The following is a 17,077-nucleotide window of genomic DNA, read 5'->3' as shown; positions in this document are numbered from 1 at the left end:
TACTGTCATTTATAAAGCTATTGAAAAATCTCTAAACAAAATTATTCTCTATATTGTCTTTAATTTTTGATAAAGTTTTAAAGTGTGTCACTAGGACCTTGATTATCTAATACAGAACTTCACATATATTCTTGTAAAAATTACACATCAAAATCATTCATAAAGTTTAACTTCAAGAAAATTCAAAGATGTACTATAATAATGTTCATTAACTTCGTTAGACTTAGTTTGAAAATGTATGTGTACAACGCTCAAATCTCTGATGATGATTTGGTAAATATATCTTCTCCATTTTCAAAAATTTAATTTAAAATTTTTGATGGTTTTATAGGTTTTTTCGTAGGTTGAATGTATAAAACTATGGATTCAAATTTTATTTTTCTGTTTAAGAATTTAGTATAAATATTAAACTATTATAAAATTTGGTTTTCATCTCATTAATTGATGCAAAATGTGTGTCCAAGACAGATGTGTAATTATATATTTAAGTTTATAATTACATATAATTCAATTTTTTGATGTTAACTCTTATCCTTATTTGAATCTCATCAGAAAAATTTGAGTTGTGCATCCTTAATAAACATAGTCATAATCACATCCATTTCACCACAGATTTAGATATTAATTTTTCAGATAAACAAGGTTTTAGTGTTCATAATTTATAGTCTGTGGTATTTCTTATATACCAAGACTAGTTGTCATAGTCTCTGACTATTTAAAATGAATTATAGGTATATACTATGTATAATTATTTCTTTACTATATTGTGACAAATTGCTTAGAAAATACAGCACTCAGATACTCACTGACCTCAAGTGTACTTCAATAATCTTATGGTAGTTATACAGTATGAAATTATGCATAAAGAAATACTGTACATGAAAAATGAACTAGTAGTCTGTGATAGGAAACTGAATCTTGCACTTAAATATGTTATGAATGTTATGTAAATTACATGAATATCTTAAGAATGTTTAAGTCAGAAACTAGATTTATTCGGATTCGTGATTTTGACTATTTTGTGGTTATAAATACGATGCTTGTTTCAAAAACTCTCGACGATGTTACTTTAGATAATTTAATTCAATGCCAAAAAAATATGATCAAATAAACTGACAGAATATAATTATTTGTGATAAATATAAAAAAACTGTATCACTCTGTACGCTAGTATATTTAACTGCTTCCATATTTTTTGTGAATTGTGTCTGTGCAAAATAGCAAATCTTTTTTTATACTGTAGTTTTTTTAGAAACTTTATATCTTATGCTTTTTATAGCTATAGAAAATTTTTGTAGAGAATGGTGCTGCATCATGGTGCACATTTTGTCAATCAACTGAATTACTTTTGGATGGAAACAAAGAGCAATATCCGACATATCACTTTGATATCGAGTGAACGCCCAATTTCAGCAGAGTTTTGTCGAAAAGTACGTGTACGATAACACTATGAATTGTCTATATTAAAACGTTTATTTGACACTGTAATTTGTCTGAGATTAAACTTAATTTTTGCATGATAATGCTTGTTACAAATTCCAAAGAAATGTCTAAATAAAAACAGAATACAATTTATTCTTTGAAATTTATTTTATAGTTTTTATTTTTACACAAAGCATTTAATTATAAAAAATAAATCACGTTGAAAACAAAATAATATGATGATGAATGAATAATAAAATTTAAGTTTTTACTCCAACATATGAACAAGTCTTTCCAGTTTTCTTAATTGCTGCAAGTAATTCTTCTGAAGACATTGAAGATTCTACATAAACTCTCTGTTTCTCAAGATCAATATCAACTTTGTTAATTTTATCACCTGCACATTAAAAATAAAACATTTTTAAGACAAATTTTACTTCTTTAAATATTTGTTAGAATACATTTTGAAAAAAGAAATATAGGATAATTTCACAAAAGAATAAAGAATTTTAATCAATTATACTAAAAGATTACCACAATGAGAGTTTTCCTAGTCATTGCTTTCTCCAAAAGCATTATTCATTGCTTAAACAGTATAACCTTTCGGAATGCCATATCTCATAAATTGGTCACTACATCTTAACCAATTAGCTATTAATGAGTTTACATTGATGACTTCATGTTAAATGTTGAGACTTTTCCTAGAGTGATCATAAAGTTGCAAGGTCCAATGTAGGTGGGTAGCAAAGACACAGACTGGCAATACTGAATGCTTATATCAAGGTCATATTTAGACATTTTCATTGAGGGCAGAGGCTGATTTTGCCAACTGATGCAAACTCAAGCTCATAAGCATTGTCCTTTGTTTGGTTCAAAATAATTGGTTACAAATTTAATCATTTTTTATTTAAAAATATTGTTTAACATTTGTATTGTTTAATACTTGATTGCTTCTTGTTCTTTTCATGTTCGTTGGGGGAAAATGCAGAAAATATTGTTATTGTTTTGTATGATTTTGCTGACATGAGGGCAAAACAACCATCAGTATTGTCTCCTCTGCCGAGTGTGGGACAGTTTTGATATAGCATTTCAAAGATGCCATTAGGAAAAGAACATCCTGGATACCTTAGCTGAGACATTATTTTCCATTACAATGCCAGGCCAAATTATGTATTTGCTGCAGACCTTTTGATGGGAGGTTCTTTGTCCATACAACCTATATCCAATTCCATCTGATTTTCACATTTTACCATATTTGAAAGATCACACTTGGTTACCATTTGCTGCTGATGAATAAGTGAAAACTGTTATCACTGGGTGGTTGCAGCAATGGAAATTTTTTGAGGGCAGATTCAACAAGTTCAATATACGTTGCAATAAATGCTCAAACAAGCTAAGTGGTTTTGTTAAGAAATAACATACAGAATTTATTGGCAATATACTTTCATTTCTGCAAAAAAAAGTGCAAAGCAAGTAATGCAGACAAAGTTACTTTTTGATCACCCCCATAATTATATTATTTTCCTTTGCAGCAAATAACTTATTACTACTATTATGCATTCTAGTTTATCAGATTTGTATGAACAATATACCTAAATGTAGTTACTTAATCAAATTATACAGAATAAGGCATTTATGTTAAAAGGAATATAAATCAAATAAAAAATTTTGATTGTAGTTGAAATATACTTAAATTTTATTTTTACATAATTAGTCATATAACACAAAGATTCTTTGAGTAAATTCAATTTTTTAATAAGTTGTATGTATTACATTGGATTAAAGTATTACAAAAACACTTTGGAGTTAGAATTGGACAGTATAAATACAAAACCAAATATGAACCTCAAGGTCAGTCCAGCAATAAAAGTACAAGAAAGTCAAACATTTTTTTGTCAACTCCACAGACCTTCATCAGGAATAGCTGAGATCCAAGATGGAATGTTTGATGAACAGCTATAAAATTCCTGATCTCAGCTGTTCCTGACAAAGATCTAGAGTTGACCAAAAACACTTGAACTTCTCATTACTTTTATTTCCAGAGTGAACCTGAGGTTTCTATGTGCTTTTGTACCAATGTAATATATCTAATATAATTGTTACTGTTTTTAATTTTCAGATTGACTTCCCAACAAATTCTTCCAAAAAGCTGTACAATTAACACACTAATTATCTTAAGTACAATTAATACACTGTAATTATCTTATTTATATCAGAAATAAACAAATACAGTGGATGATCAGTTAATGAACAGTTCAGATAGTGAACAAATCAGATAATGAACACTTTCGCAAAAGATTTTTATGATCAGACAATGAACACATGTTTGGATAATGAACACTTTACTGAATAAACATAAAAAGAAGTGATGGAAAATAACAAATACTGATTGATTTTCCATTCTCTTCAGGTAACAATTCAAAACCTTTCAGAGCACGGGAGAAGTCAACATCGAGACTCATCCCAATACAAATCAGATAGTATTCCTCCGAATCTTGAAATTCCAAATCTCTCCCCAAATCCCTCCTGAAAATCCGAATATCTCCCTTGTAATTCCAGCTTTTTGTTTACCTTTCTGACAAATAATTTTTTATAGTCTTCACGAGACTGTCAGATGGGCACTTGTTAAGTTTTGCATTGGGGTTTATTTACAAAAGGTGAAAGTTTAACTGTCCCATCAGATTTTACATTTTAATACCAAATTTTGAATTTTATCCAGGCTTTACATTTAAATAATTTTTTGTGGGCTAGTTGATTTCTGTTCTCTGAATTTTTGTAAGTGCTTTTCTAAACTTTTTGTTTAAAAAAGAAACTGATATTATTATGGATCCTAAAAAGAGGAGTGTCAAGAACTATGCTCACCATAAAAACAAAGTAAGAGATAATAGCCATGGTAGAAAGTGGGCACAAGATGTCTGATGTTGCTTTGCAGTATGGCTTGAACAGGTCTGCAGTAGGCACAATCTTAGCTATGAAAGATATATCAAGAAGTCTCAAGCTGCTAATGGAGTAATGAAAATCGCATCTGAGAAATAACTGAGAAATATGAAAGATATATCAAGAAGTCTCAAGCTGCTAATGGAGTAATGAAAATCGCATCTGAGAATCAGTTTCCATTATGAGCTCTAAATAATGGAAACTGATCTGATGACAGAACTCCAAGAACTCTCAAATGAAGAATACCAAGAAACTCAGTAAGATGTGTTTTCTTTTGAAAAAGAGGAAGACAAAAGAGGACCAATGTCGATATCTGCTACTAAAGATCTTTTGAAGAAGTGGGAGGGTGTCAGAACAACAATCACCCAAGTGACATCCAAACCAGAATAAAGTTAACAGGGTTGGGGATCTCTACAATTACAATACTATTAATTACTTCCGAAAAATCCTGAAGAAAAGAGAAAAGCACGACTAATAAAAATGCAAGACTGCATATATATGTATTTTTACTATTACATATAAATAAATGTAGTAAAAAAGTATATATTTTTTATTTTTTGGAGTCTCCGGAATGACTTAATCAAATTCCCATAAAATCCTATGGTAAATCGATAATCGGTTAACAAACAATTTGGATAGCAAACAAAGTCTTGGAATGAATTATGTTCGTTAACCAATTACCCACTGTATATATATAATCCTCTCCACTGGATTTACTCAATTGTTAAAGAACATTTATAGCAAATTCTTTTTTATTTAAAAATGGGCCCTATGTTTATTGGTCTTGTCCTTTCCATTTTGTAATAATTTAAACATTGTGTGAACTCTCTTGTATGCCCAATTGGTACCTGTATTGTCAGCAATTTCTTTGTATAAGGTATGTAAATAATGATCTTAAATGGGAATTGCAGACACAATAATAATAATAATTTATTTTGTATTATTTTATTTCTTGTTATAAAAATGGGCCCTATGTTTATTGGTCTTGTTCTTTCCATTTTGTAGTAATTTAAACATTGTGTGAACTCTCTTGTATGCCCAATTGGTATCTGTATTGTCAGCAGTTTCTTTGTATAAGGTATGTAAATAATGATCTTAAATAGGAATTGCAGACACAATAATAATAATAATTTATTTTGTATTATTTTATTTCTTGTTTTTATATTTAACATTGTAAAACAACAACAAATTAACCAGTGGTATGTTTTTGTTCTAATTATTTAAAAAAATATTTTGAAAAATTTTTGTTCTGCACATTCCAATTTTGGAATTTCGTTGATAACCTGAGGCAGACCTTGGTTAAGTTCAAAAACATTTGTCAGAAATTTTTTACATTAACTTCCAGTAACAAAAATTTTTAAAGATTTAGTTAAATGTGTTTATTAATTCTTTCCAGTACTGAGAAGGTAATTTTATTATGTACAGCACATTAAAACATTTTTATTTGTATGTTTCATTTACATAGTACAGTATATTTATATAAAAGCACCCAGTTGCCAAGACATCCCATTTTTTTTTCTTTTAAAAACTAGTAGATAGTCTTCCTAATAGAGTGAAGATTTGAAAGAGACAAAAGATGGACCAATATGCTTTTAATTTCTTCCCTGTTTATCACTGCTATATGTATTTGTCTGCAGTCTTTCAAACAATCAGTAGTGTGAGTTCACACGCTGATGTTGGGCATTGTAGTCTAGTTTGAAGTCGTCATTCCAATTTGTCTTAAAGATGTTCACTAGGGTTGAGATCAGAACTATAATCAGGCCAGTCAAGTTCTTGGATATCCACTTCATCAACTGCATGGCCAACACTATGGATGGGTATTTTATCATATTGGAACAAGAATGTGTGGCAACAGTTCAATGAGGATCCAATGTTGGAAGGATTGAACTGTCTAAAATGTCAATGTCCTCACTGTTAAGTTTCCCTAAAATTGGAACAAAGGAGTCCAGTGAGAACCATGAAAAACATCATAACATATAATGTCTTCTCCACTAAATTTAACAGTTAGCACAATACAGTTAGGTATGTAATGTTCACCCTGCATTCTCCGGACCCAGACTTGTCTGACAGACTGCCACCTGGTGTACTATGGCAGTGTTATATGGTACTGTGATGATGAATCTTGCATTGATTTAAATGGCACTTGAACATGCTGATATTTGACTTTTTTTCCTGACTGACTATAGAAATCCATTGCCTGCAGCTTCTAACAGCCATTATACTGACAGTATAACTTGAAGTGTTCTGAAAGTCTGTTCAGAGTATTTATGCAGTCATGCAATTTTGTCATACAATCCTCTTCAGGACTTGATGATCCCTGTCTGTTAGCAGATGTAGTCTACTAGTTCATAGTTGCATACTTAGAGCTCCTACATGTTTCCACTTTACAATAATATTACATGCAGCATGTTTGAAATCTCACAAACACATTTGTTCAAAACTAGCACCCAGCCATTTGACCATATTTGAAGTCACTGAGCTCTTCTTTACATGCCATTCTATTAATATTGATTTGATATGGGGTTTCTGGACTCATCTAAATACTTTTATACTTCTCAGAGGTAGTGTGTAGAGGAAGAGGCAGGTCTGATAGGGTGTCCTATCAAAACCACAAATTCTGCAGGGCAAGAATCCTTACTCAGAGTACATAAAAAAATGATCCAAGAATCATAACCCTCTACGACCCATATTTTTGAGAAAAATGCGAAAGAAAAAATATGATGTCACATCCAGTACATGAAAAATAAACCTTATTCAAAACATGAACATCAGTACTTGCATGTGACATTGTTCTTACATAGAAAGATGCTCAAAATGACCACCGCACATATCAAGGCATGCACGTGCACACCATAGAATGGATGACTGCACACAATCCAGCATTGTGTTGTCCACAAAAGTGAACACAGCATAGAGACAAGCAATCAAGACTTTGTGCAGTTAGCCATTTTATGGCATGTGTATGCATACCTCAAAGCACAGTGGTCATTTTGAGCATCTTCCTATGCAAGCATAATGTCATAGACACGTACTGATATTCACATTTCCAACAAAGCTTATTTTTCATGCACTGGATGTGACGTCATACTTTTGATTTGATTTTTTCTCAGAAATTATGAGTCCTTTTTTATGTACTCCAAGCAAAGATAACCACAAACTCTGCAGAGTTTATGTGGTTTTGATGGGACACCCTGTATACACATGGCTACATGCCTGCATACTTTTGATCATAGTGCAACACCATTACAGAAAAAATGATCTGGTTGCAAATCATTGATAAATGATAATTTCTTAACTCTACACACAATTCATATTCTATGCACCATATTGTAAAACAATAGACATTAAGACACTATTAAAAACTTTTTAAAATGACTTACATTTATTTCATAGTTAGGAAAAAAGATTGAGAATTCTATTCTTACTATACAAAATACAGTAAACCTCACTAACTCAAACTTCATGTAACTCAGAAAAATTTTCTTGAAATATTAATTTAAAATTTCTTGATAATAGAAAAATTATAGTAAACTAGCAATTATTTATTGTGACATCATCACAATGCTGGGTTGCAATTTTTAATCATATGTTTAATTAATTTAAAATATATGCTCTCCATCTCAATTAGTAATGGTCCTGTACAATATACTTTTCCTTTAACAATAGAATCATTCATACCAGTCATCTATCAAACACCTCTCAGGGAAAAATGTTTGAACTGAAATAACATGACTTCCAGTTTGCATCGGAAAATCAGGGCCTTCTGTCCCCTAAGGTTTCCATAGCTGGTCTTGGATTTCATCTAACTCAGTTCTCAAGATTAAGAAAACACAAACAGTTGGACAGACAACAGTGGAAATTTATAGGTCTAATTTAATTTAAAATATTGATATATGCTCTCCATATAATTTTTTCAATATCCAGAAGTCTTTGTGATACCATGCTTTATATTACTGTAGTCAGTAAGTTACTAAAGACTGTACTGTGTACATTGCCATATACTGTACTTTCATGAAATTTTGTAAGCTCATTTCCTATAATAATAAATTCAGCAATATAATCTCAGCTCAGTAAAACTTCTGTATAGAGCTGATTGTAATAAATTATTGTACATACTGTATACANTTTCTCGAAAGCAACATGACGCTTTCTCGTGAACCCCTGGCCATATACTGTACTTTCATGAAATTTTGTAAGCTCATTTCCTATAATAATAAATTCAGCAATATAATCTCAGCTCAGTAAAACTTCTGTATAGAGCTGATTGTAATAAATTATTGTACATACTGTATACATCCATATTCTTATTTTCCAGAATAGAGAAAACACGCCATTAACTTGAACCACCTTCACCTCAATTAGTTCGAGTTAGCAGGAGTTTACTATATTAGCCTTCTGATGAAAGCATTTAAATTATCAAAAATATTTTAATAAATTTTATGCATAAGCTTACATTCTCTGCTGCTATTTTATCAAAATTAATTTTTGATTCTAAATATTTTTGTGTTAACTAAAGTCTTTATTTTTACATAGTTTTAAAGTGAGTCAATTTATACCTAATTTATCCAGAACTCTCTTCACAGCTCCGGAACATCCTTCACATGTCATTTCAACTTGAAATTCATGGGTCTAAAATTGTAATAACAAATATATGTAAAAAATATATTATGTCTACAAATTTAAAATATTTAAAAATTAAGTCAATATTGTCTAATTTCAATATTAATAAGAAAACTAATAAAAATTTCTCCCTATATCACTTTTAACTTATGATAAAAGTTTATAATCTGATTTCTATTTTTGAGGGATATTTATTTGATAAAAACATCTAAAAACCTGTTAATTTATCAGCATATTTAAATAAAATTTTCATATATTATATATATCTTATTTTTACAATACAAAAAAATAAAATAGATTTTCAATACTAAAAAAGTATTGTTATATTTGAAAGCTTTCGTGTCATTCAGAATCAGCAATGAATATTTGTGTAATACAATTTTGTTAAGATCAAAATATATACTATATAAATATATTTGAGGATTAATTTCATTTTTGAACAAAGGAAAAAACTATCACATAAATTTGGTGTATTACAAGCCAAACTTTCTTGAAATTATTTCATATAATATAGCTAATAAAATGATAAAGAAATTTGTAGAGGCTACAACTGGTTGCATTTTTTCAGCCCAATAAGTATCTTTAAGTCAATAAATGTTTCATTATAGGATATAATGGCAGTTATCCAAGAAAGATGCATTAAGTGTTCCAAAAGAAAATATAAGAAATAATGTTAATAATAAGACTAAGTAATGAATTTTTAATAATTTGCAGACGAAATAATTTAATTTTGCTATTATATAAGAAATTATTTCTTTTGCAATTCTAATTTTATTAAAGTGACTAATATTAAGCTGATTTTGTATCTATGTTTAGAATAATTTTTGAACTATGAATCTAAACTTAACATCAGATAGATAACCTTTTGGACATTAGACTTACATAAAATATCTTTCATATTTAAAAATGAATTATAAAATATATAAACAATGTAAATCAGTTAAAATTTTTGAAATTTTTTCACTATTTTATTTCTTTAAAGCTAAATGTCACTAAATTGATATATTAAGAAAGGATTTAAAATGTAATGTGTAAAAATTTTTTATATACTATATATTAAGTATTAAATAGGTTTATAAAATAAGCCAATAAGTGTACATTTAATTTAAAAAATTGCCAGTAAATTTCATTAAAGTACATTACTTTTTTTCAAGAGTTAAGTTTTTATTGGATCACATTTCAAACCTCCAGCATTCAATTCCCACCTCAGAATCGATTTCACCATTTATAAAGAAAACTTATGTAACTATTTAAATTTATTATCATCATCTTTCCTCGGCAACATAAGTGGCAATTTGCCATAATACATATACAAAAATAAAATCAATGTATTTTAAAGTCTAGAGATATATTTACAGATTATTATTTGTGCACAAACAAAATTGATAAAACTGATGTAAGTTTGTCGACTTCCAGGAGGAAACGTTAATCCCACAACAGGATGATCTAGGATCATTCGCGTGTGAGTGTGGCAGAGGAGACACAGATGACAAGAATCTCACAAAAACCAGTTTATTTTAAACATAAAAATAAACTTGCACTAAGGAACAAATATTGTCTAGATACAATCGGCTTTTTGGAAGTCGATGGTGTTGCTGCACCCTTTGTTGTTTATTGTATAGGTGGCCCCGGGGCAGTGTTGTTACACGGTTCGTGAGACTCCGTTGGTCAACAACGGCACGGCTTCGGTATCGGCACCAAGACGAAAAAGATTCGTCCCCAGTTTGTTGACATAGCGCTTCCGATTTTCACACTTTTGACTCACCGAATGTGTCTTGCCGAGTCCCTCGTCCTTGACGATTGGGGATTACATCAATCTCCATTCTTCGATTTGTTTATTCTGATTGGCTCCATGTCTCTTTCCCCCCTCCCCAATTGGTCCCTCAACTGTCCCTAAGCGAAGACGTCCCGTTCGAGTCACGAGAAAGATCTGTTTCGAAGAATCTACTTGACACCATTCGTTAACTCTGGAGGGAAGTGTTGATAGAATTTTGGAACTTGCGCTTATATTTTCCCCCCACTGTTGTCTAGTCTGTGGCGTTTTTGAAATTTAACAATCCGACGCGATGTCCCTTTTCATCATTAACCTTTCTTCTTTCCAAAATTTCTATGTTGTAAACGAGCACCTTGTCAAAGGTCCATCTCTACTGGAGGACATTCGTTTACAATTATGAATCATTTATAATTATTGTGTTCTGTTTACATCAATAGTGTGAGATAGCAGAAATTCCTATATCAGACCTAATCTTTAATATTAACATTTCGCGAATTACGCAACAATTGTTGTTCTTAGCTACCTGAGAAAGTCTCCTGTTACATTTTCTCGAAAGCAACATGACGCTTTCTCGTGAACTACTAACCTCTGCACGGCCGAAATCGTCCGTGAATATCACCAGAGACGGCCGAAAAGAGTTAGTCGCCGTTTTAGTCCTCGGAGAGGAAAGAAATTGTCGTCCATTTAATCGTCACCCATTTAATCGTTGCCCATAGGATAACCTTTTTTGTGTGTGTGTTAGTGCACGATCGAGCCTGGATAAATCAAAAGGGACATTTTGACTGGATAGTCCACCCCCGGATATATCCTGAAAAAGCCCATAAGAAGAACTATTACCTTGTTCTCCGATTCAACACGACCCGACCGGGATATCTATTACCAAAGGTATTTATCACCACGCGAACCGTATGTGAACTCTCTCTCTCCGCGACAACACTTTATCCAATTTATTTTTAAATAAACCCTTGTTAATTGTTAAGTGTATCTGAGTCACTTCCACATGTTGTCTCTCGATCCGACATTACGAATCCGTCTGACCATGTACGGGACCACTCGCACGATGGTGTGACGTAGTTGCTGTCTCGGCTTCCATGTTCCGTTAAACACGGTGGTGTCAATCCTGACAGGGCACCAAGGAGGTGCCGACCCGAAAGGTCACAATAGCATTTTTTTTTTTTTTTTTCTCTCGTCGCGGTTTCATACTACTAGCACAACTAATCTTTGATCCTTTTTTAACAACAAACGATTTTTCTAGTTTCGTTTTAACAAATTACTATGATAAATGTTTAATTTCAGCCATTTTTTTGGAACCTCACACTGACAAAAATATTATTCTATCTTTATAATTTATCACTATCATTTCAGTTTTCAGATTTTATAATAATAAATAAAATTGAGCAACTTAATACTGAAAATAAACTGGTAATCATTAAAACTAATTAAACACTGAGACCTGGATTACATTTAAAGCTATCCAAAGAATCTTTATAGAAGTACAATTAAAGAGCATGCATAAGGCATGCAAGAAATTTATATTTAAAATCATAATGATAAAAAGAAAAAAAGGTTTTTGCAAAGAAAAAGCATCAGAATCATTGAAAATGAAATTATGCTTCGATTTATTATATAACTCATCACGTATAGAAGAAACGAAGCGTTACTAATATTATTCACTTAATTATTCATTGCATAAAATTCACTTACCGAAGCCATAGCTTGGAATTTGCGGGAAAATGATTAGAAAATATCTTATAACGTACAGATCATCGGACATACGATTGCTATATGTCAACACGAAATCGACAGCCACTGACGGTTACGCCCTAAGTGACTCAATGTAAATAAAAATATATATATTAATTAATTCTTAAAATTTGTATTTATTAATATGTTTTGCTTATGTAAGTAATATAATAATTATAATTTTAATAAAATAAAATAAATTAAATGTCATGTAATGTCATTGTTGCCAACTCTTCGGCTTTCGGAATGAGAATCTGCCTTTGGAAACGGATGTCAGCCTTTGCTATAAATTCTTCTTTTTAAGATAACACTTTTCATGCATTTTCTTAACATGGATTTACGACTAATACTAAAAATCTAGATTGTTTGTGTCGTTTTTTTAGAGAATTATTTACATATTGGAGAGTGGACAAAGACAAACATTATCAGATTGCCTATAAACTATGTGGGGTATGTCCTCGTAAATAGCGAATTTAAAGGGAAATTATTAGAATTAATTTGGTTTACTTTGTTACGGCGTAGGCGAATTGCTGAGGGGAAGACTTTTATGGGAAACTGGCCCCTATTTAGGTATTGCTAACGTATAGAATACCCGAAAAAACTCCATGTGGCCAGCCAGATGCGTAAACCCACGACAAACTACCGGTGTTCGGTGGTTTTATGCACTCGGGCCGCTTAAGAGCATGCATAAGGCATGCAAGGGGGCACTTATTAGAATTAAGAAAGTGCCATTTAGAAATGAGAAAGCCCGAACTGTTAGATTTGTAAAATTAAATACTTATAGTTTTCACCAGTGGCGCAATCAAAATATAATCTTGGGGAAACCGAGCTGAACGAATAAAGTTTTAATACAAATTCGATAAAATTTCCACCATATGTGACCGCAAATTTATAAGTAATAGAAGACTGAAGATACGACATAATTTTAAAACTCATTTTATTTACGTTAAGAAAAATTTTTGGAGAATTTATTAGTGTTGTTTTCATTTTTACTTTTGGATATCAGGGCCCCTAGGTTCCACTTCTGGGTTCGCCACTGCCATTGGTTTTTGCAGTGTAATTTACCACTTTCGACTCCAAGCAGGTAAGAGTTCTATGCTACCCGTCGCAATAATGATATAGTGCGAAGTAGACGCGCTATATTAACTATCATTAATTAAATTAAGTGAATATATACAGTATACAGTATATTAATTGTATCATTTTTTGTATGAATAATATATTTTTTAAACTTTTTGCCAACAGAAGACGCCACATGCAAAAGACAGCAAATGAGTGTAGACAGAAATTGATATTCAGTATATAAATTCAATCAATATTTTGCTGTGGTATGTACAGTACATTATCTAAGTTAGAAGTATTATGAGCTCATTATAGGAAACTATTGACAAATCTAAACCAAATTTGGTATGCATTCTGTCTTGAGTATACAATTTCGATTTCCAGGAAAAATTTCTAATTCAAAATTCGGCTGCTGAAGCAAAACTTTGACACTGCTGTTTATTTAAAATCCTACTGAACACCAGTTCAAGCGCTACCAGAACATCACCAACCAACCATTAAACATCTACCCTTGAATTGATTCCATTAGGATAAGCACAGCACACACTTGGACAGACGGACGGACGGACGGGGCAGGCGGAGCGAATGGGAAAAAATCCGCTTGCATTATGAGTTATGGACGTGCGCACATTAGATGGAAGGGCGGAGGGAGATTTTTGAAACAGCGCTATTTCAATCTGTTTGCTTCGAACCGTAAAGGACACTAACATACCCAGCTGTCGAAGCTTTCCAAACCCCACTTATTAGTAAAAATCATTGTGCCCATTTCTTATTACTTTAACCATTAGTTGAAAAAACAATGCAGATGTGACTTCAATTTCTCTAGGACAAAACTACAAAGAATTATATAATTTACATCATCCTTTTCTAAAATTAGGCAGCTAACCACTAATTCTTCGTGGACATTATTCATACTGAAAATCGCCCCGTTTGAATACTTTAACATTTTCTTTTGCTCTAAATTCCATTCGACCCATCACTGTAATGCGATTAAGTGTGCTCATTTCGATGCGATTCCGCCGACCTCATCCGTCCATTCGTGTGTGCGCTTATCTCCATTCTACTAATGTGAGCTCTGAACACCTACTCTTTAATTATTATCACTTCATAAAATAAGTTAGAATATAATAAAAGCTTATTTATTTACTTATATTAAAGGGTTATTTTATTTTTAAAAAATTACATAAACAGGCAATTATCACAGATTTCAAAATAATATCGTAATGTAATCTTACAATATCTGGTATTTTTTGAACTTATATCTGGTACTTTTATTTGGACAATATAATCCTCTAACATCATTTAAAAAACGAATCAGGACCATCGAGAGTAAGGTCACTTCGTTTCTTCTTTAATTATGAATCCAAGTGGCCTTGATCGCAATGACCCAGATGTCACCGCCCAAGAAAAAAAAAGAAGGTAAAAAGAAAAAAAAAAAACAGTCTCTTGCATCGCTGATAAAATTTCATCTGCACAAGTCTCGAGGTTAATAGCCTAAGCGCTATTATATAGATACATGATATATTATTTGAAATACTTTTAGAAATGGCGACTTTATTCAAAGTTAGTAACCATGCCGTTATAAAATCATATCTTTGAAAATTTTTCTGAATCATTTCTTGTAGTTCCCATAAAGTATGACTTGAATGTATTGAACTTGTAAGAGGAATTGATGCTACTAAAGTTTTGGTGGTTAGTTTCGAGGATGAATAGAAGGAGCCATGTGTCATATCTCGGATTGGATCTGACTTAATGAAAATTTTAATCAATATTGGCTTTTAAAATATTTTTAAAAACTCATTTCTACTCTGGAAATTAAGCCTTTTGTTTTTTTTGTTATAATGAATAATATAAAAGATATTTTTTAAAAAGTAACTTCTATATTATTTTGTGTGGAGCCATCTGCTACCGAATGGTCCTAGAATATATTCTAGGACTTTGATCTGTTGGCGCTACACACAGTTTCATTTATTAGAGAAGGTGGTATTATGGAACCCATTTTCATTATAGTGAATTGTAAACAAGGTATCATAACTACACCCATATTTTTTGTACGTAAAGTACTGGTAACTATTAAACTAAATGTTCTTAATAGGATTTTTCGCTAGTGTAACTATAAGTATGGTTTTTGAAGGCTTCTGTACAATACAAAAAGTCAGAAAGTAGGCTTAGGGAAAACCGGGTGGTAATATGGAACTTTACTATATGTTTACAAAAAATGCTTTAATGTATCCAAGAAAAATAGGAAAGTACAAAGAATGTTAAATAATTACAAAATTATTTACTCCAATGTATTTTATCGCAATAATGATTTAATAATAATAATAAAGAAATGTACAAAGAAGAAGCTAATCATTTACAAAAATCACAAATATAATGCTCCTATAGTGTTAGGTATTTATTTTTACTTTTTTCATTTTCTTTCTATTTTTTCATTCATCTACCACATACTTTTACAAAAGTTAGACGGGTTCCATATTAAAAGCACCAATGGGGTCCGTATTTTACGTATCGCCATCTTGAATTAACTTATGTCTGTCAAGACCAAACTTTAAAAAAACGTGAACATCACACAGATTAATATGTATTGTACCACTAAGTCTCTGGAACGGAATACATGCACCAGTGAACCTACAACTACACGATTTATATTTTATAAATAACTAGCTTACCGTCGCGCATTGCTGCGATCTCAGAAGAAAGGAAATTCAAGCAAACTCGTTATGATAAAATTCAATTTACATTTTATTATTTTTATTGAAACTTATTATTATTATTCATTTTCATCGGGAAAACATTTCAGTGTCGTTTCAATTCTATTTATTTATTGGAGTGCTTTTGGATACACGATATTTTTTGTTTTTCCGTCTGGTGCGTACACGAATAAATCGGAAGATTTTTCGACGCGTGAGCCTGCCACATACAGTTGTCCATGCGAGAAGCACGGATTCTCCAAATTTAGCCCACACACTCGCTGCGATTGTCAGAAGCGCGATATTCCCCATTTTTATATATTTTTAAATCGTTTATAATTTTAATTATTTAATTGCTCCTTCCTCTTTTCCTTGGCATGTTGTGAAATTTCTGATAGTTGGATAATAAACCGTTTTATTGCAATTTGTCTTTTTAAATTATTTTGAGTCGATATTAAAATTTGGAAAAAGGGGGATAGCTAGATCGGTAAAAAAGGCGAATTTCTTCCTACAACTTCGGTTGTTGTTTGGGATACAGTTAAGGTTTTAACGAAGTTCGAGCGAATACATAATTAGCAAAAAAAAAAAAAAAAATTGAAATAAAGTGATTAAACAAACATTATTACGAATTTCGTAAATAACAAATGCATATATAGAAATATTTTTTGAAGGGGGAAATGGTCTTCACAATTTGAAATGGATGGAACAAAAACACTGTGCTCGAATGCTCGTGTAAACGCGCGCCATCTATCGTAGGATAAATGTACTTCGCGGGAGGGTATTAAAAAACTTTCCAAAGTTTCATGGCAATCGTACTATGCCACAA

The 17,077-nt window shown here is 31.4% G+C and overlaps 1 protein-coding gene across 1 annotated transcript; it reads right to left on the bottom strand.

The window, feature by feature from the left end:
• Positions 1–1,417: 1,417 nt before the first annotated feature.
• Positions 1,418–12,614, bottom strand: LOC111623013 (copper transport protein ATOX1-like). The gene is made up of 3 exons (XM_023365493.1): positions 12,458–12,614; positions 8,916–8,988; positions 1,418–1,819 (listed from the first exon to the last, which is right to left on the bottom strand). Exons 1-3 carry the CDS (start codon positions 12,464–12,466, stop codon positions 1,683–1,685), a joined length of 219 nt encoding a protein of 72 aa, XP_023221261.1. The 5' UTR covers positions 12,467–12,614; the 3' UTR covers positions 1,418–1,682.
• Between the last annotated feature and the right edge of the window lie 4,463 nt (positions 12,615–17,077).

Source organism: Centruroides sculpturatus, unplaced genomic scaffold (genome assembly GCF_000671375.1).
Source record: "Centruroides sculpturatus isolate CEXI.00-Female unplaced genomic scaffold, Cexi_2.0 scaffold343, whole genome shotgun sequence".
NCBI classification, from domain to species: domain Eukaryota; kingdom Metazoa; phylum Arthropoda; class Arachnida; order Scorpiones; family Buthidae; genus Centruroides; species Centruroides sculpturatus.
This window is presented reverse-complemented; position numbering and strand designations above follow the sequence as displayed.

Coding starts and splice junctions, on each gene's coding strand:
- LOC111623013 (XM_023365493.1), bottom strand. Junction 1,820..8,915: donor GAGAGTTCTGGATAAATTAG/GTATAAATTGAC, acceptor TTTAATGTGCAG/GTGATAAAATTAACAAAGTT.